The 25,540-nt window shown below is 39.9% G+C and overlaps 2 protein-coding genes and 1 long non-coding RNA gene across 3 annotated transcripts; all 3 read right to left on the reverse strand.

Annotated features, from left to right (window-relative positions):
- Window positions 1–12,700: 12,700 nt before the first annotated feature.
- LOC139127117 (uncharacterized) lies at window positions 12,701–13,270 on the reverse strand. The gene has a single exon (XM_070693036.1). It carries the CDS (start codon window positions 13,268–13,270, stop codon window positions 12,701–12,703), a length of 570 nt encoding a protein of 189 aa, XP_070549137.1.
- Window positions 13,271–15,517: 2,247 nt separating this feature from the next.
- On the reverse strand, window positions 15,518–17,152 carry LOC139127118 (uncharacterized). Its single transcript, XM_070693037.1, has one exon. The coding sequence runs from the start codon at window positions 17,150–17,152 to the stop codon at window positions 15,518–15,520; it is 1,635 nt and encodes a 544-aa protein (XP_070549138.1).
- A 5,383-nt stretch (window positions 17,153–22,535) lies between these two features.
- On the reverse strand, window positions 22,536–23,225 carry LOC139127171 (uncharacterized). Its single transcript, XR_011550941.1, has 2 exons — window positions 23,139–23,225; window positions 22,536–22,728 (listed from the first exon to the last, which is right to left on the reverse strand). It is a non-coding gene; the product is annotated as an uncharacterized lncRNA (long non-coding RNA).
- Window positions 23,226–25,540: the final 2,315 nt, after the last annotated feature.

Raw genomic sequence — 25,540 nt, forward strand, 5'->3', positions numbered from 1 at the left:
AGACTGAATGGTGCGTGGTGACGGTGCGATCATTGCCTGAACAGGGGTCATCTCAGGTCACGTCAGTTTTCTACACACTGCACAGACTTAGGAATCGTCTGCCGCATTCTTGCAGAAACAAGTTTATCATTGGCATCAACTTGATTAAACACTGTGGGTGATGTGTTGTTGATATACGGGGGGACAGATAGGTATAATTTAATTCACCGAATTCTCTGTAATTGGTTTTATCTCATACAAACGACACCGATTGGTGTCATACTCATGGATCTGTTTAAAATTAGAACGAGGCTTTCTTGCATTTTGTGGCCACTCGCACATGTTACATGCTTACATCATAGACAGTAGAAGCGAGATCGAGTGTATATGGTTATGTTCTAGGATGTGGTTAGATTTGAACTGTAAGATTTATTATGACTTTATAGAGTATTTTGATAATGAGATACTGACACATGTATGCCGGCTGCAGAGTACTGCACACAGTACCATTGGTAATAGATTGTAATGGCGGTGTCATTGTTCGAGTGTACACAGCTGAACTCTGGCCGATATCGCCTGCAATACGAACGTACATGTAACCGACTGTTTGTTTAATACCATTTTGTCAATGTGTCAGAGACAATCATCATTTTTCAAGTTATTTAGAAATCTTGTAAATCAAATCCTCCGCTGAAGTCTGGCCGATATCGCATGTAACTCTGACCTTTTGTTTAAATACCATTTTGTCAATGTGTCAGAGACAATCATCATTTTTCAAATTATTTAGAAATCTTGCAAATCAAATCTGCCTCTCCTGGCGCAAATCAAGCACAAACACAGGTTTGAGGTTTGCACATTTACAGAGCGCGCTGGTCATAATATATTTTGACTGTTAACACTAACTTGTCACTGAATTAGACACACTTATCTTCATTTGATAAAGAAATCTTACAGTTCCAATCTGATTACCATCCTAGAAATGTAAAATGTGTGGTGACTGTGGCAGACATGACCAGACGTAACACTCTAACAGACCGCACTGTGTGATGTATGTCGAGTGTTAGCTGCCGTAGCCCACGGCTTTTTATGCTGTGTTGTTGGCTGTCGCACGGTCCGTGGGCTACAATCAGCTAGTCGAGTGTCAATCAAATACTGAATGCTTTTTACGTGACACGTCGTTCTACAAAGATAGTTGGTGTTGTATTGTCATGAAATTCTCCTGAAATACATTAAACTGAAACTAAAAGCGTTACTTTCGAACCAGAAGGATGGCTATATTACGCGAAATGTCCAATCAACCTTATAATGATCATTTTACGTTTTGCTGTATTGATGGAAACAATGATTGACAGATGTAAACTTACAATGTATCAAAATAAACAGTCCACGTGACTAAATCTGTTGTAATGACTTGGGGGCGATGTCAAAAGTTCAATGTAGATAAAAACATATCCTTTTTGAACGAATTGCGGGGCTCTTTCTGTGTAAAGCGAAGCAAATGATCATTCGATTTAGCGGGTGAATACGACTTTATGTGTATTTACTTAACTACAAACTATATTGACTGTCGAAATTATTTAAGAAAAGACCATACTACCAATTCTGACAGATTGAACTTGTCCTTTCAGCACTGTAATACTTTATTTTACTTTTTTGCTCAACAACACACTCAGTGAGTGTGGTAAGGCAACCATTACAAGAACTCAAAGATCCAAACTTCAACAAGCTATAGGCTAATAGGGTATAATAAAACGTACTGGTTCTGGTAAATCTATGATTACGAGAGGCGACTTGAAAGCCCCTTTCTAGTTTGTTTGTTGGTTTGTTTGTTTGTTGTTGTTGTCGTTGTTGCTTCTGTTTTTTGCATTTTGAAATGATGACACGTGACTTTTCTTCCAGATAATGTCATTGTTTCAGCATAAGAGTAAAGCGAAAAAAAATAAAATGTTATGTTAAGATACTGAACTGGTAAGTCAGTAACATACAAACGCACACTCCTTTTTGGAAGATGGGGTATTTTTCTCAATTTCCTTTTTACAATTCCCCATACACAATTGAATTTCTCTCTCGTCTCTAGATATACAGAAACGATAGCTTGGAGCAGTGGGCGGCAACGGAGTGCGATCATCAATGAGCTGGGCGTTTAGAAGGGCGCCCCCAAAGTCTAACAGTTTACACTTCTTTTGTTTTACACGCCACACACAATTTTTGAAGATATTTCTTGATTAGAAACTGTACGTTGTGGGGAATATTTTCTGTAGAGATATTCATTACGCGATCGATAAAATATTTCCATTTTTAAACGCATGGACTTGACTCTACATCTGCACAAATCTCTTATGTTTCATATTAAATATACAATCACTTATTACATGAATAAAAATGGTTGATTTGAATGATTGAAAGACAACGAAGAGAGTAAAATTCTTTCAGCACGAAGAATCAATATCAATGCGAGAAGTGAACTTGATGAACCCGTGACCTGAGAGTAAACATGATGGCTGCTCACAGCTGGGCCGGCAAAACAAAACGTGTTGGACATTGGCAAAGTAGCATACTGGATTTTCGTTTAGCAGCTGGGGATGTAGTATCATAAACTTCAAATGTGTGATCGGCAATAGCTCTGATGCTGAATACATTGATAAAAGTCTTCACCTTAATCCATGTCATCAGATTTTGTTAGGGACATCGCTGCAGGGAGACAGCAGACCATGAAGGGCATCCTAAAATGAATGTACGGATCTTTTGCTCAGAGTTGTAATACAACCGTGGTCACATGCTGTGCTTGGAGGTAACGGGTCCTTGCTTTAGACATTGAATGCATTGACATTAACTTGTCTGTTTCTTAATTAAAAGTTCTCGTCTGTCGACATTTGTAAGGTACAAATTTGCGGTATTGATTAAAACTCTACGACCTGTCCTTGCTGCTCATTTACAAAGAGTTGTACGTACAGATAAACGTAATTAAACAACTTTTCGTTTGAAACTGCATTATAATTTTGGTGTGAAAATATTATGAGAAACTACCGGGCTAGACTTACAAGACAGAGAAGTCCCTGTTTAAATTATTTGCTTTCCGAAAAATTCTGCTGTTGATCAAACCATGATTTACCCAACCAAAATTAAATGACATAGTTAATGTCACTACACATGCAATACCCATCCTAAAATATTGTTGCTGAGTTTTATCGATTTTTAGGAGCAGATTTGAGTTTACAATTTAATTAATAATAGGTTCATTGGGTTTTAAAAATAAATGAATATAAATGAAAGATAAATTTTGCAATTGCTTGAACATGACCGGTCACACACTGTACTGCCTGGTAATGAAATACAGTTACTTCATATTTGTAGCAATAATATAGGAATCAGTCAAACAGGCAGAGACATTTCAGGTATCACAAGAGTTTTCATGGAAAAAATACTAAGTCATGGATTGGTATATTTCTGGTATACCAGTCTTCAACTTGACCATACATAGTAGAAGAGGTACATAATAGGTACTACCTGTTTCCTACCTAAAATGAACTGGTACATGTTAGGTATACCTGATTTATACCTGATTACTGAGGTACAGCTTTGGTACACTGTATCAAAAATCGACCTTGAAAATAGGTACTCATCTGGTTACCAGGAGTATACCAGAAGTGCTTTGGTAGCCTCGTCGTATTTCATGACATGGTGGCAGCGGTAAACTACTGAACACCAAAGAAAAGGAAGACGAAGATGGCAGCACAATCGAACGTCAAGTCTCCTGAAAACTTCAGCTTCAAGCCCCCAGAGTGGCAAGAATGGAAGCAGCGCTTTTCAAGATACCGGCTCATAACAAAGCTCAACAAAGAAGACGGAGAAATCCAGGTAAATTCTCTTATCTATCATATGGGAGCTGAGGCAGAGAAAATCCTAACGCGATTCAAATTCGATGCAGAAGCAGACGCAAACGACTATGAGAAAGTATTGAAGAAATTTGATGAGCACTTTGTTCCCAGAAACAATGTCGTCCATGAAAGGGCACGTTTCCGCCGTTGCGTACAAAATGCAGGGGAAACCGTGGAGGCATACGTGAGAGATCTTTATAGTCAACAAATGTGAGTACGGTGACAGGGATGAGCACATCAGAGATCAGTTAATCTTTGGCATTCAGGATAAAGAACTGTCACGGAAACTACAGTGTAAACCCAACATAACGGTAGAAAAAGCTGTAGACATGGCAATGTATTCTGAAACAGTGACCCACCAAGTAGCAGCACAAGGAAAAGCCCAGGCTTTAGATGAAGTTGCACAGAAAGGCAAAGGCAAATTTCGGTCTGGTAAAAACCCCCATAGAAGTAAAAGGGAGGAAAATTCCAGAGGTGCCTGCAGTAGGTGTGGCCGTAAACATGAGAAGGGTGATTGCCCAGCCAAAGGAAAGCAGTGTAATAAATGCAAAAAGACCGGACACTTTGCAGCTGTCTGCAGAAGTAAAGGTGTCAAAGAGGTCACTACCGCCGAAAGTGGTGATGAAGTTGGGTCAGTAAAACATTCACTTTTTCTCGGAGAAGTTTCCAGCGCGGGAAAAAGACAGGGTGACTGGCAGGTAAATTTGAAGATTAACGGAAAAGTGATTAACTTCAAGATTGATACCGGAGCCGACATCACGGTTATCTCTGAGAAAGCACACAAACGCATTCCGAAGTGCGCAATTTTGAAACCCCCAGATACCAATCTTATCAGCCCAGGAGGTAAGCTGAACTGCAAAGGATGGTTCATTGCCGATATAAAGCACAAGGGGAAAATATATCATACCAAGGTCTACGTCATTGAGGGAGATCATGTTAATAATCTACTCGGACGAGAAGTCGCTTGTGAGATGGGCCTAGTAATCCGAGCTGAGGAAGTTGTCAAGCCTGATAGTCCAAAACAAACAAACCAAAGCGTGTTTGGAGACATAGGCATATTCAATTGCAAGCCAGTAAAGATACAGCTGAAAGATGGAGCGAAGCCATACAGTGTCAACACAACAAGGCGAATTCCATTTCCAGTCCTTCCCAAAGTAAAGGAAGAATTGCAGAGAATGATAGAGGGCGGAATCATCGAAGAGGTCACTGAACCTACAGAGTGGTGTGCCCCGATGGTGGTGGTCGCAAAATCGTCAGGGAAAGTTCGTATATGCGTGGATCTGAGGAAACTCAATGAAGAAGTGAAAAGAGAAAGGTATGTGCTTCCAACTTTAGAAGACATAGCCCCTAAACTAGCAGGGTCCAAAGTTTTCTCGAAATTAGATGCTTCGAGTGGATTCTGGCAAATTCCATTAGATCCAGCAAGTTCAAGGTTGACTACATTCATCACACCATTTGGTCGATTCTGTTTTAAAAGACTGCCATTCGGAATCACCTCCGCACCAGAAATATTCCAGCGTTTGATGACAGACTTGTTACGTGACAATGAGAAAGCAGAAGCGATTATGGATGATATAATTATACATGGCGAGACAATGCAAGACCATGACATCCACTTTGACAATACGCTACAAGTCATCGAAAAGTCAGGACTGAAACTAAACAAGAGTAAATGCGAGATAAGAAAAACAAGTATTAAGTTCTTTGGAGGAATAATCAGCGCCGATGGGGTCAGCGCGGATCCAGAAAAAGTAAAGGCAATTCAGGAGTTGAAACCGCCAACAAACAAACACGAGTTGAAACAACTACTCGGTATGGTAAACTATCTGGGAAAATTCCTACCAAATTTGTCAACAGTGATACAGCCAATAAGTGAATTACTGAAGACAGATGTAGCATGGGTCTGGAGCGTAAAGCAAGCGGAAGCATTCCAGAAAATGAAGCAATTGGTATCAACTACACCAATACTTGCATATGCATATGCTTCACGTACACTAACGAAAGCAGAACAGCGGTACGCACAAATCGAAAAGGAGTGTTTAGCAGGTGTTTGGGCTTGTGAGAAATTCTCCCGATACATCACTGGTCTAGAGTCATTCATACTACAGACTGACCACAAACCACTAGTACCACTGATCAACAGTCAAGACATCGACAAAGCACCACTAAGATGTCAACGCTTACTACTAAGGTTGATGCGATTCAATGCAAAGTCAGTATACGTACCTGGAAAAGAATTAGTAGTGGCAGACACACTGTCAAGAAATCCGATTCAGTGTATAGAAAAACCTGATACGGAAGGTGAAATACAAGCACATGTTGATAACCTGGAAGCAATGGAACCAGGAACACCAGACAAGATGGAGGAAATCAGACAAGCAACGATGGATGATGAACAACTGAGGTTAGTACTAGAATATACCAGTCTAGGATGGCCAAAACGAGCAAAAGAAGTGCCAGACGAAATTCAACAATACTACTCAGTGAGAAACCAGCTTTCATTGAATGATGGCAAACTCATCTGTCAAAACAGAATTGTCATACCACCACGATGAGAGAGGAAGTCCTGGAAAAAATCCACGAGGGACATCAAGGTGTGACAAAATGCCGTGAACGAGCAATTCATGCAGTATGGTGGCCAGGCATCACCAGTGATATCAAGAGAAAGATAGCTAATTGCAAATTCTGCATGGAAAATAAACCAACACAGCGAAAGGAGCCGATGATGGCAACACCATTGCCAGAGAGACCATGGCAGAAAATAGCTGTCGATCTATGCGATCTTAACAATAATAAATATATGGTCGTCATGGACTACTACAGCAGATACTTAGAAATCGTACATATGACAAGTACAACCAGCGAACAAGTAATTGGAAAACTGCAAAATCTGTTTGCCCGATGGGGAATTCCAGAAGAAATATTCTCCGACAATGGTCCGCAGTTTTCATCAGCAGATTTCCAAGAGTTCGGCAGAAAGTATGGATTTCGATGCACCACATCTAGTCCACATTACCCACAATCCAACGGGGAGGCAGAAAGTGGAGTACGCATCGCGAAGAAAATCCTAAAGCAAGATGACGTATTTCTTGCATTAATGAGCTACCGAGCAACTCCAATAGCAGCAACCGGCATGAGTCCATGTCAACTGATGACGGGACACCAAATTCGTACCACATTGCCTACAATAGCAGCAAAACTAGAGCCAAGACAACCTGACTTGGAAGTAGTCAGAGCTGCAGATAAAAAGGTAAAAAGTGCATACGAGCGAGCATTCAACAAAAGACACGGAGCCAAAAGTTTGCCAGAGCTGTTACCTGGAGACAACGTCCAAGTGAAATTGGATAGAGAAAATGGATGGGAAAACTCCAGCCAGAGTACTGCAAGCTGATACAGCACCACGCTCATACATTGTGCAAACACCAAGTGGTACTCTGAGAAGAAACCGAAGACATCTATTATTTGTGTCAAGGCCAGACAAAACAGAGGGGAAGACCCTGGATCTATCAATGTTTGACAACGATGAGTCAGCAGATCCAGTTACACCAACCTCAGTGGAGAAGTCAACGCCCACTGTGGAACAACAACAACCACCGGTTGAAAATATCTCACCGCCTATGCCAGAAGCTCAGGGAAAACAAACAGATGTAATCAGAACCCGGAGTGGAAGAGCAGTTAAGAAGCCTGTGAGATACTACGATGAATACTGTTAAGTAGATAGCAACCAGATTGCCTTGTGCGGGGCAGAATAATCCCCAGGCAACTGTTCGACTTAGGATAGTCCACCCCTAAGTCTCGTTAGGCGAACCTATTTAGTAGAATAGAAATTTTGCAAATAGGACGACAATCGACATTAGAAAATTTATTGACAATTAGACAAGGACAGAACAACGTATTGACCATTTTGATTGGATGACGAACACTGTTCAAAGTGAACTCAAAAGAAAGGGAGATGTCTTGAGTTACTGAGAGTTACCATGACTACAATGCTAATCAGTATCAGTATCAGATTACTTTACATAAGATTACATGAGACAGCGACACGTTGGTAGTTAGTCGACAGTCTATTGAGTTGTGTATATAGCTTTCGTAGAGCTAGTAATAAATGTATTGAAAACGACATCGAGCCTCGTCGTATTTCATGACATCTGGTATACCAAAGAGATACCTAAGCTATACCTTTTGTGGCGAGAATTGGTAAGGGGAGATTACAAGTTTTAGAGTATTACTTTGCACATGACTATATTGAAAACCCGTTAGTTTACGAAATATCTGAGAATATACTCTCCTAGAGTTATTAAACATTTTCATAGAAAATTTACACCACAAGTAAGAACTGTACTGAATATCACAAAAAAAAACCCAGAAAATAAATGACACTTAACCGACAAAGAAGCAAATTTAAATCGCAAGTGATAGCGTTACCTCTAGCGTACAAAAACGAGTCTGTGCCTGAATGTCTATATTGTCTTTAAGGTCACAAGATATTAAATGACCAAGGTAATTGTAAACATTAACATAAGTCAGAAGTCTACCATTTAGATAAATTGGAACCTGTTTGAGTTTCCGAACACCTGGTTGAATTAACATACTGTCTTTTCTCATTAAAATGTCGAGTTTGTACTGCCATAACGACCACAACAATTGACTAACATTTGCTGACCGTAAGCTCCAGTACAAAAAATAACTATATCGTCAGCGTAAATTAAATGGTTCACCCTGTAATCACCAAGAAGACATCCGAACAACAGCATTGAGAGGTTCCTACTGAGATCATCTAAGTAAACAGTGAAAAATATCGGTGATGAAATTCCGCCCTACTTAACTCTGTTTTTAGACTGGAATGGTGCAGATAAAGTACCGTTCCATTTAACAACAAAATCTTGAATTGTGTATAAATAGAGAAGAATTTTAATTAAGTAAGGCTCAACTCCCTTGACATCAATTTCTGAAAAGAACAACACCGTGACGAACATAATCAAATGCTTTTGAAGCATCCATCAAAGTAATAAAAACAGGCGTGTTATGATGTTTATAATAAAAAGAGACAATAGGACATGCACCCGAGACGGTGCATATTTTAGATGTTCAGGGGTGATCTCATCGATACCAGATGATGCACCTGTTTTCCGATTTGTAATCAAATCACTAATTTCATCATGGTGCACAAGCATATCATGACAAACGGAATGTTAGGTAGGACAGGTGTAAAATCTACACCAGTTTTTGTCAAAATATCCTTTTAATGATTTCTCCACATATTCACAACTTGAGTATCACCTGTACAACAATCTACCAATTATGGAGTTGGTGTTTTACCTTTACGCGTAGCAACCTCTTCCCAGTACACTTTTTGATCATTATTTAAGCTCTCTGCTAAAGCCTGCGCACAAAGTTCTTTCTCGGCTTTCTTGTATTGAGCAAGTTGCTGTTTGAACTGCGCCCTCGACTTGCGCATTAGCTCAAACAAAGGCCCGGATTTAGGAGACCCATGATCACTCCAAAACAGAAAGTCACTTTGGGCTTTATCGTGACTATCTTTAACTAATGTATTCCAACCTGGGACAGAATGATTATTGAAACACGCAGTTTTCGGAATAAACCTTTCTGCTGCAGATTTTAAAGCAGAGACAATGTCATTATAGAACATATCAATATCATCAAAATGGACACAACAGTTAGGGTCTGTGCAAACTAATGCTTCAACTGGAATTTTCACATTTGAGAGAAGTTTATCACACAACGAATTATAACGTGAAAGATGGGTTTGAGTTGATTTGTTCCAACAGGGCCTACAAGCATAATTCTTTGGCTTTGAACTATTCTTTGGTAGCAAGTCAGTTTTTAGCGTACAAATTAAAGGGAGGAAATAATCAGAGAAAATGAAATCATAGTTAACAGTGACAGAATCAAAAATGTTATTTGCCGCTCTTGTACAAATAATATGGTCAAGCCAGCTGCGAGCTCAAGTTCTGTATTACATTACATTCATATGACAGAAACAAAATTTTATTTGTTTTAATAATCTTGAGACATACAGAAAAACTAAAATATAAGCAGAATTTATCATTTGTTGAATTTAAATAAGTTGTCACTTTACAATAACAGCGTTACACCATAATTTCAATACACTGGTATAGCACTGTGTTGCAGCCAGGATGCACCCTTGCGACAATGGCCCAAAATGAGATCTGTTTTCCCACATTCTCTGCTACCGCCGGTCAACTCGGGTACATTCATGAGTCAACTGTGGTGGGTGTAGTCTGCAAGTAATATCTGTTACTGACAATGAATTTTGATTTTTAGTCCCCACAGACACCGTCCAGGGGGACTTATAGGTTTGGTCATGTCCGTGTGTGTGTGTGCGTCCGTGCGTCAGTGTGTCAGTGCGTGCGTCTGTCCGTGCGTCCGTCTGTTCACACAGATATCTCAGAGATGCCTTGAGCGAGTTCATTCAAACTTAGTACAAGGATTACTTCATATGTCATACAGATGCACGTTGATTTGTTTTGTGACACAATCCAATATGGCTGCAAGGCGACCATTCTATTACGATTTTTTCATGTACAGAGCCATAACTCAGGCATGTTTCAACAGATTTTATTCAAAGTTGGTACAAGGACATTGACCAATGTCATACATATGCACGTTAATTTGTTTTGTGATACGATCCAATATGGCTGCTGTGCGGCCATTTTGTTATGATTTTTTCATGTACAAAGCCATAACTCAGGCATATCTCAACCGATTTTAATCAAAGTTGGTACAAGGACATTGACCTATGTCATACATATGCACATTGATTTGTTTTGTGATACGATCCAATATGGCCACCATGTGGCCATTTTATTACAATTTTTTCATGTCCTGAACTACAACTCAGACATGTATCAAGCGAATTTATTCAAAAATATTTTTATCACAGACCTAATGAAGAGGACTCTATCCTCTCTGAGGACCTGTAATCAAAGTACCCATTAACAAGTGGGGACTGTGTCATCAACGATGACTTTTCATTATTATTTTGAGGCTGATACTTATATACTTTTGGAAATATGATTAAAAGCAATTAATACGCGGAACTTGATGTCGTAACTTGCTTGTTGTCTAGCTGAGATCTGATTGGTGGCAGACCTAAATTCAAGCATAGCGATGCAGTCACCGTGCCTTGAATTTTGTTTTGTGAAACTAGTTTGTTACAAAATAACTATACAAAACTTGATTGACAACTGATGTTTGTTGTCCCCAAAATTTACAAAATGTCTCCAAATAGAAATGGTACTGTAACACAGGGTCTCTAGGTTTAAAATTCCTTGGCTGCAACACTGGTATTGAATGGATGACTTGGCAAACAAAACTTACAAGTTTATTGAATATTTGGCAAACTTTATTCATTCAATAAAAATCAACATAACCATTGTGAAATGCATTTCATGGGATATATAGTGAGAAAGTTCATTGTAAAATAGGAAAGTTTTCAGTGTTTTAAGTTATTTATTTATGGTGTATAGGGTTTTACTTAGCACTTGATTCAAATACAAAAGCTGACTCCATGAATACACTTTAAAAAAAATCGACCTCATTGGTTATACTGCTGTATGTTACATAACAGAAGTCCATTCAGGAATATAGTATTTTGAAGAATGAATCAAATTGTTCTTTCACACACTTGTTTCAACATGTCCTGTTAGAACTTTGCTCAAATTCATTATTACAGCTGAAATAATTTTAGTTGTGTATATTTTAGTGTTTGTTCAAGTGTCATTTATGTCAAGACTGAAGAGTGACTCATTTATACATTTTTAAAAATATGTTGGATAAAACGTAAAGCACACTAGCAGGCCAGAAATGGAGATTGAAGGTGTGACATTAAATATTTTCAGTACAGATTAAAAGACATCCTAAAACACAATAATGACAGTGGCACATATTCACTTTAGTCTTGAAATAAATAACTTTGAACAAATAAAAAAGAGTGACATTAGATATTGTATTTTTGTCTCATACTCCATGACACAAGGTGTGATATAACCGAGGTTACGTTGGTATTGACGGTTATGTGGTAGCGTGTCGGGGCCGGCAAGGCTTGTATTCCAATGATGAAGGGATGTAAAGACGACTGGAAACAGCGAGTACTATATAATCTAAGATGCTACTTTATTACACTAAGCTCTAAGCTGCGTACATAGTGTGGTGGTAAGCTGGAGACTGGCTTGAGTACATGTGGGCCAAGAGAGATATACATGCCCTCATGAATAGTAATGACAGCTCATGAATAATAATCACATGACACTACGTCACATTCCTCCCTCCTTATTTTGATGGAGACAGGGAGTCTACATCACTAGTACGGCAAAATTATTCAGAAAATCAGCAAAAATCAAAATAAAATAATACAATGCTAATACTACTGAATCTAAAAGAAAGTACATGACAAAAAACTACTGTCTAAGTCGGGTACAGCAACCTGGGCAAACACCATTACTATAAGGGTTGAAAATTACTTAAGGTTGAAAATTCAACATGCATTTTTGAAAACAGTGTATATCAGGTCACTACAGCCCTTTCACTACATCATTCATGCACCTTCACTCACTACCGTACATCCGAGCTCCACATTCGCGACAATGCGTCTGCATTTGTATTTTCGCTGCCCTTCTTGTACTCAATCTTAAATTGATGCTCTTGCAGTATTAAACTCCATCGCAACAACCTACGATTTTTACTACACATTTTGTCTAACCAAACCAATGGATTGTGATCTGTTTGAACTGTAAACTCTCTCCCGTACAAGTAAGGATTCAAAGCTTCCACAGCCCAAACAATGGCTAAACACTCTCTTTCTATAGTTGGGTAATTTCTCTCCCTGGGGAAGAGTTTTTTGCTAATATACTAAACCGGATGTTCCTCTCCCTTGTCATCATACTGACACAAAACTGCACCATACCATGGTCAGACGCGTCTGTCTGCACCACAAACGGCTTATTATAATCTGGGACCGCCAGAACTGGTGATGATGCTAAAGCGTCTTTCAGCTTCTGGAAAGCATCCACACAGCTCTGAGTCCATTGAACATTGGCTGGGCTATTTTTACACGTCAGCTCAGTCAAAGGGGTTGCAATGTCAGAGAAATTTGGGATAAACTTCCTGTAGTATCCTGCTAATCCTAAAAATGATCTGACGTCACGCTTTGTCACTGGTGTTGGATAATTGACAACAGCATTAACCTTATCTGCCATAGGTTTTATTTTTCCACTTCCAGCACCGTAACCAATGAAAGAAACCTCACTGCCACCAAGATAGCACTTAGTTGGTCTAGCAGTTAGTTTACAACTACGCAACCTCTCAAATATGCTACGCAGGTGTTTAACATGATCTTCCCATGAATGATCATGTGGACCCAAGTCATCCATATATGCTTTTTCTCTGGGCTGATTAAATGTCTTATCCATTAACCTCTGAAAAGTTGCTGGCCCATTTTTCATCCCAAATGGCATAACAGTAAACTCATACAGTCCAAAAGGAGTGATAAGGCAGACTTCTCCCCAGCACGTTTGCTCGAGGGAATTTGCCAATATCCCTTTGTGAGATCGATCGTCGATATATAATTCGATCCGCCGATTTCCTCATCAATTCATCTGGTCTAGGCATCGGATATGCGTCAGATACCGTGACCTTATTTAGACCTCTATAATCAACGCAGAATGGAACTCCGCCCTGTTTCTTCTTGACTAAAACAAGAGGCGAGGCATAGGGACTCTTTGATTCAGTGATAATTCCAGCTTTTAGCATTTTCTGCAGTTCCTCTTTAACTGTCTGTTTAGCTGCCTGCGGTAGACGATATGGTTTCTGACAAATTGGCGTTTCGTCAGTAGTTATCACATCATGTTCTACCTGATCAGTACAACCAGGCACGTCAGTTAAAACATCACTGTACTCTTGCAGTAAGCGTAACAGTTCCGCACGCTGATCCGCAGTTACCGAATCCACAATTACTACATCTCTCCAAGTCTCTGTGCTCTGATCCTCCGGTGTGTAGTATAGAGTTTTCTATGTCCTTGTTGCACACAGCATCAACAGTGTCAACAAAATACACCGGTTTATTTCTTTCTTTCCATGCTCTCAGCATGTTGATATGATAAACCCGCTTTGGTTTTCTACGGCCACCCCGCTCAATTTCGTAATCAACGTTTGAGACTTTCCTCACCACAGTGAATGGTCCTTGCCACTGAGCACTCAACTTATGCGTGGAGGAAGGTAAGAGTACAAGTACTTTATCACCGTTCTTAAAAGAACGTTTCCTTGCTCCCCTATCGTACCACCGTTTTTGTCATGCTTGGGCTTTTTCCATGTTCTTTGTGACAATTTTCTCATGTCGGCAAGCCTTTCTCGCATCGTTATTACGTATTGCGCCAAGTTTTCCTCCTGTGAACTTTTCTCAGTCCACTGATCCTTGATCACAGCGAGTGGTCCTCTTATACTTCGACCATACATTAGCTCGAAAGGTGAGAAACCAGTACTCGCTTGCGGTACTTCTCTATACGCAAAAAGAAGGTACGGCAAATATCGGTCCCACTCCTTTGGGTCTTCTGCTACAAAACGTTGTAACATTGCCTTGAGCGTTCCGTTAAAACGTTCAGTTAATCCATTGCATTGTGCGTGATATGGGGACGTTCGAATTTTTGAGATCTTCAACTTCGCACACATATCAGTCATAAGGCGTGACATGAAGTTTGTACCCTGATCTGTCAAAATTTCACCAGGTAGTCCCATCCGACTAAAAACTTCGATCAACGCTGTCGCAACAGTCTCGGCTTCCTGGTCTGGCATAGCCAAAGCCTCTGGATACCGAGTTGCATAATCCACAATGACTAAAATAAACTTATTTCCGTGTCGAGTTCTTTTCAATGGACCCACAATATCCATTGCAATTAACTCAAACGGTATATTTATAATAGGCATCGAAATAAGAGGCGCTTTCTCAGACGCTCTCCGTCTTGCAGATTTTTGACATGGACTACAAGTCCTGCAGTATTCTGCAACATCCTTAAAAATACCAGGCCAGTAATAGTATTGTAGCAACCTTTGTTTAGTCTTTTCAATGCCAAGGTGTACTGACAGAGGTATGCCGTGTGGCACTGTTAGCAATGCATTGTGGCATTCCGTCGGTACTACAATTTGTATAACTTCACGCACCTTATGTGAAAAAATCCACTTGCAATACAATAATTTCTCATGCCAAAAAAATGCAGTTTGATTTTCCGACGATTGATTTGCATCTGCATGCTCTTGCACCTTTGCAAGAGTAAGATCGGCCGATTGAAGTTCTCTTAACTTATCCCGATCTAATCTTAATATTTCAGCATATTCCTGCTGACATTTTAATCCAGTGGAAATATTCTTGGACACTTTTGAAGTGACGTCATCACTTTCCTCGTCATCACTGATGTCACTCAGATCTGATAAAGTCTCATCAAACGGCTCGTCAAGGGCTGATGCATCATGGGAGGTATCATTACACTCACTCTCACTGTTTACATCATCCGCTTTCCAATCGTTTAAATTGTCCTCATCAAACAATCTAGAGATACCCAGTGAATCATCGTGTTCGTCACGTGACCCATTTACCTCTTGGATTTCATTGACCTTGTCAATGTGTTTTAAGCACTGTTACTTTCATCAGATGATTCTACTTCCTCATCAAAGTCATCATCACTTTCTTCTGCTTCACTGAGAGTCGGCAATTCCTCAACAGGTATTGCTTTCACGCCAGACGCCAATTCATTTTGCTTAACTATAGCCTCGCGCTCGTCCTGCGCTTTCTTTTGACGTCTTGTGACCACTAACGCACGGCGATCCTGCAAGGCAAGCGCGTCCTCACCTAGCAGAACGTCCTTGGGTATACCTTTCCATACCCCCATACGCAAAGGTCCAGTGAAAATTTCACTTTCGATGTGGGCTTTGACAACAGGCGCCTCGTGCACTGTTTCGTCTGCAAAACTAATATTGCAAGTCTCTCCAGGCAAATAGTTAGATTGTTGTACGACCTCTGGCTTTACCAAAGTTTGACAACAACCTGTGTCCCTCTGTATACTCACTGGTTTACCGTCTAAACACCCAATGTAAGTATTTCTCCCAAGTAGATAATCGTTACCAAATTCAGCCCAAATATCATAGCCTTTGTCATCCTGACTTTTGACATGGCCAACGACCTTTGTCTTTGCTGAACCTGCATTTTTTATCAGACTTTGTTCGGGACAATTTCTTGCCAAATGACCAGTTTTCCCACAAGTATAACATGCAGCTGAGGGCTTTGACTTCTCACCACTCTGAGATGAGTTATCAAACTTCTTTCCCTCACCCTTTTGCTGCTTGTTCTTATTGTTAAAACTTTTGAAACCCCGCTTCCGCTCAGTCTGATCGCTAGCAGCGCCAGAATGTGCAGATTTATAAGTCTCACCAAGTTTTACCAACTCCTTATAGTTTTCAGGATCTCTTTCCTTCAAATATGTTTGCATTTGCTTGGGCACGCCTTCAACTAATTGCTCCATTATAAATAGTTCACGTACCCGTTCATATTTTTCTTCACCACTTAAAGACGGAACCCCACTTGTTTCCATCCAGCGGTCAAAAGTATCGGCAACAATATCACCCCACATACAGAATGTCTCTTCATCTGTATGTTTGCAAGCTCTGAATTTAACTCTGTATGACTCTCTGGTGAGCTCATACTTCCTAAGTATAGCAACTTTGACCTTATCATAATCTAGGGCATCGTCTTCTCTCAACCTAGAATATGCCTCCTGGGCCTTACCTACAAGAGTCGGAGCTAATTTCTTTGGCCAAATCTTCTTAGGCCAACTGTACGTTCGAGCTAGCCTCTCGAATGTACGCAAATGTGTGTCCACATTGTCACCTTCCTTGAACTGAGGGAGCTTAGCAGTCCAATCATTGAACTCACGATCCATATCAGGCGACTTTGCTTTCGCTTGTTGTACATCTAATTCTTTCATTTTCAAATCGTGTTCGCGCTGTTCCCTTTCTGCCTTTAGTTGAATTTCACGAAATTGTTTTTCTTGCTCAAATTTCTGTTTTTCTGCATCTATACGCATGCGTTCTCTCTCTAAATGCTGCGTGTGATTTGCCTGCTCCTGTTTATACAGATTCAATTTGAGCTGAAGAATTTCTTTTTGATGCAACAGGTTTTCAGCTAATTCCTTTCCACTTAAACCGCTTGTTGCGCCATAATCATCAACAGGCTCTTTTTTAACTTTAGGGTCTTGGTTTTCTGTCATACTGGGAAAGCTTACTTCACCCTCCGATACTTAACCCTCCGTATCGGACATACTCATTCATTCACTAGCACACAGCTGTAGTAAGAGATATACACTTACCTGGTCACCCCTAGAATGCAATGGTATCAACCACAAGTGTGTTGACCCCACCCAGTCAGTGTAAATTTCTTAATTGAATGCAACTGAATGATAGTATTTCCCACGGCTTCTTATCTTTGTTTTTCACTGCTAATGAAAAGATACTCAAGTGCACAATCACAGAAATGCAAATTTCTTGTCGTACGATTTGCACAGGTACTTAGTTAAGGGGCGTTCACCCCAGAAAAACAACCTATCTTTAGATCGTTAAGACTTTGTTTCAATAAGTGTTTATCTTAGTACTTACAGTCTTTTGTGTCAACGGGTGTGTCTTCCCGCGTATACTGAAAGATTAATTAAACACTGAAACAAAAAGATTGTGAAAATTCTCTGCACACAGAAATTTTCGAGAAATTTCAAAGTCATAAAAAAGCAAGTCCGATTGCTTCATTGACAGTGTCCACGGCAAGGTTCAATTAAGTTCACTTCACACAAAAGTTCTTTTGTCTTCTTTAATTGTCCCCCGTCTTCTGTGAACTTGCTTCTGCTGGCTTATGGTTGAGTTCTCTTCAAGGTTGACACTGCTCACAAAATCCAACTTCTCGTCTCTGGTTTATCAGCTACGTCCACACGGCGACGTCTGCACCAGTATTTAAGTTGATCAGCAAATTCAGTTCTGCTGGGCTATCTCAGGTATCGGAGATTCTGCTATGCATTACCACGCTAATGCATACATAAAATGACAACAGTCTCCCACTGCAGATAACTTTCCAAAGTTCCGGCAGATATTTAACTTGCTGCTTGTAGCCAAGTCAGGTTACAACAACCATAGAAGCGTTCGTTCCGAGTCTCTCAGCTTTTAGTAGCACACAGTTATTTGTCAAAGTTCCGAGTGTGCCTTACACACGGCTTATAGTGTCTTTAAAGTACTCACGGGTTAAGCTTTGTTACAACCAGGTTTCCTCCAAGTCCGTCTTGAGAATGTGAGTTAGAATCACAACCGCTGGCTCCAATGTGATATAACCGAGGTTACGTTGGTATTGTCGGTTATGTGGTAGCGTGTCGGGCCGGCAAGGCTGGTATTCCAATGATGAAGGGATGTAAAGACGACTGGAAACAGCGAGTACAATATAATCTAAGATGCTACTTTATTACACTAAGCTCTAAGCTACGTACATAGAGTGATGGTAAGCTGGAGACTGACTTGAGTACACGTGGGCCAAGAGAGATATACATGCCCTCATGAATAGTAATGACAGCTCATGAATAACAATCACATGACACTACGTCACAGGCATGTATTCTAATACATAGGCTCTATGCCTATGTAAGTGTCTGTCAGGCATGTATTCTAATACATAGGCTGTATGCCTATGTAAGTGTCTGTCAGGCATGTATTCTAATACAAAGGCTCTATGCCTATGTAAGAGTCTGTCAGGCATGTATTCTAATACATAGGCTCTATGCCTATGTAAGTCAGTGTGCGAAATTAAGAGAAAATAGCTTCAGGTCATAAGGACCTGCACCAAGCCAAAGCTTCAGGTCCTTACAGAAAACTGCCGGTCTCAATAAGGGCAGTTGTTAACGACCATTCAAGTCAACTTCTCCACCAATACTATGCTTTTGAATGTTGTAATATTTAATTTTTCATGTCCTTTTATCAATAGAGTCAGCAAGTATTCACTCCAAAGTCCTATTGTTCACATAAATTACAGAATAGTGTAAGTGAATGATCATGAAATATTCATCTACATGATCTGGAATCTGACAAGATCTGTCATGCGCACACATTTATCAAATTGAATGTTTTCCACCCGGGGGGGGGGGGACTATGGGACTAACAGGAGAATTTGACATTTTTTCTAGCCATGTCAAATCCCCCACTCTTGGACTATAAAATGATGTCAAACACCCAGGGGCCGGGGAATACAGGCTCATGCACTGGCTACATGTGGATGATGAAAGCGAGAAAGTTTGTCTCTCATGACTTTCTATGGGGAATGGTGTTCTCTACATTGCTGTGTACAATTGTACACTACACCAGGGCATGTGATATTGTGATTTGAAAATGGTTGGCGAGCTGAAAATCACTTCTGAAATAAGCCAACACAAGTGGTAGAAGAGTGAGTGAATAACTTAGTACCCTGAAAACAGTCATGAGTAAGGGGAGTGTATGAATAAATTTTTATGCAAACATTGATGACTACGACTTTTTTATTGTAATGTAAAACAGAAGGGAGAAAATACCTGGTATGTATTTTGATATGACGTATGGATTACTTTCAAAATTTTTCAAAAAATAAATATGCTTAAATATGACCTCTGTTGCATTCATGAAGAAACAGATGAAATTATACTTTCAATTAAAAGGACAAGTATCGTAACTTTTTCTCAATTATAGAAATTGCAGACAACATGAATGGCACACGTCGCCACTCGCGGAAATGAATGCATATTTTCTGATCGAAAAGTTTTGCCTGAGCGATTGCTGGGTCTCATCGCCCTTTGAAAGCTTAAAGTTATTAAAATGACTCTGAAAAGTTTGACAGACACTCGATACTGCTGAAACCATCGACACGATCAGTTAATGATACCGTAAAATCTGAAAAGACGTAATTTTTTGCGACATTTAGGCCTATACAGTCCAGGATGACGGTGAGTTTTGCCTGCCTGTCGTAAAACGGTATACAACGAAACAATTTGAAGCGCTACTCTCGGCCTCTGAGAGTATATACGACGGATCGTGCAACTCGACAAAAACTGTTAATGATAAGGCCGCTCTGTTTTATAAAATGTACACTTGTTATCACGATATATCGTGGTAACAGTCGGCCTTGTGAACTTTGGTTAAAGACCAACGAGCAAGCAAGATGTTTTAGCGGTCCAGAAACAAACGCAGCGAAACGTGAACTTGCCTGTCGACTGCGGGTAGCACAATTAGGCTGTCGTGTAACATCTAGTCCTTGTATCGGGCGTAGTTCAAAACCATGATGTAAAAAAAATACCTCCATGTTCAAAACCAAATATGTTTATTTTAGTCAACAGCACTGTTCTCGTAGTAGCTTTTTTTATGTTTGAGCGCTTCGATGGAAAATCAAAGCGAGGAAAATGGAGTCAGTTCGATAAAATTAAGGGCTGTATTATGTACATTTGTGTACATGTAAATTCCGAACACTTAAAGTGTGGAACTAGTGAAGTGATACTGGGTGTTGTTATCATATGACACAGATATGCTAACATTACCAGGGTTACACTCACTAGACGAGTATTATTATAATATTGTGTCACATTGTTGCACCAAAATCAATCCATTCCATCATCGCTAGAATCTGCATGCACGGACGTAATTCATCCTGATCTGAATGTAATCAGCTTCACCGTGCTATGCGCGTCGATCAGAGGGATTAGACTCTTTGTAAATGTAAAAAGTCGCAAGACAAAAAAATTACTATGTTGCGACATTGTCAACCCCCCCGGTCTGGCGTACCATAGAGATCGAATTCCCCACTACCAGGACGCGAAGTGCGATCAATATCCCCTGTTGCCCCGCACTCCCACGGTGGAAAACATTGATAGGTGCATGACATTCAAGTCTGAATCACATGATTCAGAGTCAGTCATCATCTGCATCTGTTACATCTGTTACAGGTCTTGATGGAGAAATTTTCATCATTTATTCCAAATTCCAGTCGGTCATAAGGACCGACATGTTGCTAAAAACTTTCGGCCCGACGAGAAATCTGTCAGTCTCGGACCGTCGGACCGACGTTAATTTCGCACACTGATGTAAGTGTCTGTCAGGCATGTATTCTAATACATACATGTAGGCTGTATGCCTATGTAAGTGTCTGTCAGGCATGTACCGGTATTCTAATACATAGGCTGTATGCCTATGTAAGTGTCTGTCAGGCATGTATTCTAATACATAGGCTCTATGCCTATGTAAGTGTCTGTCAGGCATGTATTCTCCCTTACAAAAGTTACCTGCTTGTAACAAACTTTAGACAAGTTATGTTTTCAACTTTGTGACAAGTGTACAGCTTGTCAACACGCTTGACATGAAACTTACACAAGCTTGGGGCAATTTGAATCTTACAAGCTTGTAACAATTCAAAAGGTTCAGGAAATTGGAAGGTTGAGAATTACAAGCTTTTAACAAGGTTTTGGAACACTATGTGTGTCTGCTGGTATATTCATCTATCAAAGGTTGTATCAAGGTTGTATATTACCCATAAGCCTTTGCTTCATTGCCAGCATTATTGCTGCCCGTTGCCATAGGCAACTATATTGAGCCCAGTTGGGGTCATCATGCCACAGGCACTCAGTGCCACATTTGCGGGATATTAACCAGATTTGACTGATTTGATAACACAGTGACTTCATTATTTATTAAAAGAACCAATATTGTATGTGTTACGAGTGTAGGTTTGGCAATCAAGAATGAGACAAAAACATGCTAGAGAGTATGTGTACACAAAGTATGTCCTCAATTATGGCTGGAATATGGCTCTCATCACCAAACCTCTATTTAAACTACCCTACCCAAAATCCAAAGTACATCGTTGGACTTAAAACTTACCTCTTACATCAACAGACTTCAATTTCAATTACCTTACCAAATTTTTAGGCCTCTCGCAAACTATTACTGCAATTTTGCTGCAAGCTTTGCAGTAAATTTGCAGCAAACTTTTTCTGCAAATAAGCCAGCGATTCATTTTTCAGATGCAAATTAGGATTCTTGTGAACTTGCTGCAAATATGCAGCAGACTCCCTGCCGCAACGTTGCTGCAAACTCTTTGCAGCAAATTTGCGGCACAATCCTTGCAGCAACTTCAGCCAAATTAATTTTAATGTTACTGAAAATTTGCCACAAACTCCATACAGCACTTAATTTTCCATGTTACTGCAAATTTGCTGCAAATTACACATGCAAAATTGCCTTCGAAAAGTTGGTATAATTCCACAACAGTCAGCTCTGGATCAGTAATAGTAAGAAAAACTGAATACATATTGAAAACCAAAGAAGCGACACAATTAAGAGGCAGCAAAATTTCTTGTATTGTACCACAAGTTTCAAAATTTTTATCTTCTCCAAAAATATAATAAGTTCAGCTCAGATGTGTACACACAGTTGTAAAATCACTTGTAGACATGGCCAATGAAAACCTGACAAATCTTAAGACAGACTGTGGACAGCACAAGATGTGTTTTATCCAACTAAGCTCTGAAATACCAGTTTCACGAGAAACAATGGTCAGCGCAAATAGTTATTATTTAATAAAAAGACAACAGAGAAATAAAAAGGTTAAATTCAAATTGTGGTACAATTTATTTTATATGTCATGTTCATTTCATGCCACATAAGTGTCTTCAAGATATTTTCTTTTGGCTTGAGAAGTTTCATTATATTTACATTACTGTCAAAGGCTGCGATTGGCTTTCTGTTCTCTGAATTTCTTGTCCCTTTTAGGCTTTAATTAGAGAACCAGCAATGCATTCTGAAAAATAAAATCGTTCAGGGAAGAGTGTAAGTCTTTTACCGTTTGACCAAACATTGTAAATTTCATGAAAGAAATCAATAATTATTTGAAAATGAGACAGAGTCAAGTTGAAAAATTGATGCAGAAAAATGCATAAATATTCACGATCGTTTAATGATTTAATGTCCGACAACGGACAACTCGCCGTATGTTGTTTACAAACACGACGGCGACAATCTGCAAAAATCTCAGCACTTAGTTACTGCATGGAGGTAGTACCACCTCCATGGTTACTGTAAACTGTTGTGAAACGAAAGTGAATTCAGTATGAATCAGTTCTCAACGAAAATTTATCTGTAGGTAAACATAGGAATACAGGGATTACAGAACATAATAGCGATGTACAGACGGACGGTACATTGACTTACATTTGTGAACGGCTAGCAGACGCTGGAAGATTTTCGGTTGCAGGTCTCCCGTCTCCGTGCTGTACCACGGTCCCTCCGCGACGACCGTGGCTGTACCACAGTCGTTTGGAGAGCTATTCAGCGCTGGGACTATTCGCCCCATAGACGAGTGTGCAGAAGCGAGAAATACCCCAAGTCTGGAACAGAATGGCTACAAAAACCACGCCATGTCACATGCCGTGTCCGATTCACTGTGAAAATTAACAAGTTAGCGACGTGTCCGTCGAATTCGGCCGAAAATCACACGAAACGAGCGTTTGTGAAGCAAATCAAGTACCAGGTATGAATTTTGAGAATGCTAGGGAACGGTCGACGGTTACATGATAGATGAACTTGCTACTTTTCACGGTAAAATCGAACGTCGAAGATGACATGGTGGCACAATCCCTATACGAAAAAGCCATTTCATTTCCAGACTTGGGGTATTTCTCGCTTCTGCACACTCGTCTATGGGGCGAATAGTCCCAGCGCTGAATAGCTCTCCAAACGACTGTGGCTGTACACTGCTTTTCGCGTTCACAAAATTAGAACTCCGTCTGTCCCTGGTACTGTATACACGTTTTTCCAACACTGTGATATCATTTGGCTGGCGATTCCATAGAAAGATCACGAAATTGTCCACTAGATAACTCCCTGATCACAAGTACACAGCCGATGGTACCAAAATCTAACTTCGCGCCGATCAAGCCTGATGACGTTAACGGAAGTGATATATATATATCATTACATGATTGATAATGTAGTTCCGATTTTAAACGCTGGAATTGACTCTACATCTGCACCAATCCGTTATATATCATACTTAATATAGCATTTAATTTATTAGTTTAATGAAAATGGTTATTTTTACCATAGAAAGACTAAAAAGAGAGTACAAATTCTTTCAGCACAAAGAATCAATATCAATGCGCGAACTGAACTTGATGAACCGTGACCTGAGAGTGTAAACATGTCGGCTCGGCTCCTCGTCGCTGGATACACAGGGCGTGTTTGACATTGCAAGTAGCGCATTTTGGGATTTGCGTACTGCGGCTCGGGATGGAGTGCAATCCTAAACCTCAAATTTGTGCTCGGCAATATAATTCCTACGCTGAAAACATGGACAAAAGCCTTTTACTTCAATTCACGTCATCAGAATGCGAGATTTTGTTAGCAACATCGATGGGACACAGACTGTGGATAGAGGGACTGTGAATGTACGTACCATGGCATAGGCCTACTATGATGTGATATTTAGCTAGCTTGGAGCACAGCCACTACTCAGCTTGGAGGGAGTAGCGGGTCCTTGCTTATACCAAACATTAAATGCATTGATATTTACTTGTCTGTTTCTACAATGAAAAGTTCTCAACAGTCGATATTTTAAGGTACAGATTTGCAGTATACAAAAGTTTACGACGTGTCCGTACAGACCATAACAGACGCACATTTCGTTCGAAACTGCATGCATTTTGGTATCATTCGTAGAACATACAAGGTGTTACTTGCAAGACAGACAAGTCCCTGTTTTAAAAATTTGTTTTCCAAAAATTCAGTTGTCGATCCAACCATGATTTACCCAATCGGATTGTCAAAGGGTACTATTATTAATGTCACTACGGTATACTATAGATGCGCTCTTTAATATCCATGCATGTTGCCGAGTTATGCCAGCTTAACTGAAGTGTCAATTATATACCAGTTATTATTATTTTAACAAGAGGATTGTCTGTTACGAAAATAAATGAATATAATGAAAATGAAAAATCAATTTTGTGTTGCTTGCATATGACAGGTCACGAAGTGCAATGGTACAAACTATACTCCCTGGTAATGAAATAGTGGGCAATCTGTCAATCATGTGTTGCTGCATATTTGCAGCAATAACCTGGCTTGACTGAAGTGCTTGTGAAGTGCTTGTGACAAACTTAAAGTTACAAATCTTGCAATTTAATTATCATAAGCGTGGTACAAGATTGTAAGTTTTCACTGTGATGTCTTACAACCTTGCAAACCTTGAAACAAGTTAAGGTCTTGCCTTTAAAACTTGTGTGAAGGTTGTCGCAAAGTTGTACAAGCATGGCACAAGATGATATCTTTGGCAATTAAGGGCTAATACATAGGCTGTATGCCTATGTAAGTGTCTGTCAGGCATGTATTCTAATACATAGGCTCTATGCCTATGTAAGTGTCTGTCAGGCATGTATTCTAATACATAGGCTGTATGTCTATGTATGTGTCTGTCAGGCATGTATTCTAGGCTCTATGCCTATGTAAGTGTCTGTCAGGCATGTACCGGTATTCTAATACAAAGGCTGTATGCTATGTTAGTGTCTGTCAGGCATGTATTCTAATACATAGGCTGTATGCCTATGTAAGTGTCT

Source organism: Ptychodera flava, unplaced genomic scaffold (genome assembly GCF_041260155.1).
Source record: "Ptychodera flava strain L36383 unplaced genomic scaffold, AS_Pfla_20210202 Scaffold_29__1_contigs__length_4469600_pilon, whole genome shotgun sequence".
Taxonomy (NCBI): domain Eukaryota; kingdom Metazoa; phylum Hemichordata; class Enteropneusta; family Ptychoderidae; genus Ptychodera; species Ptychodera flava.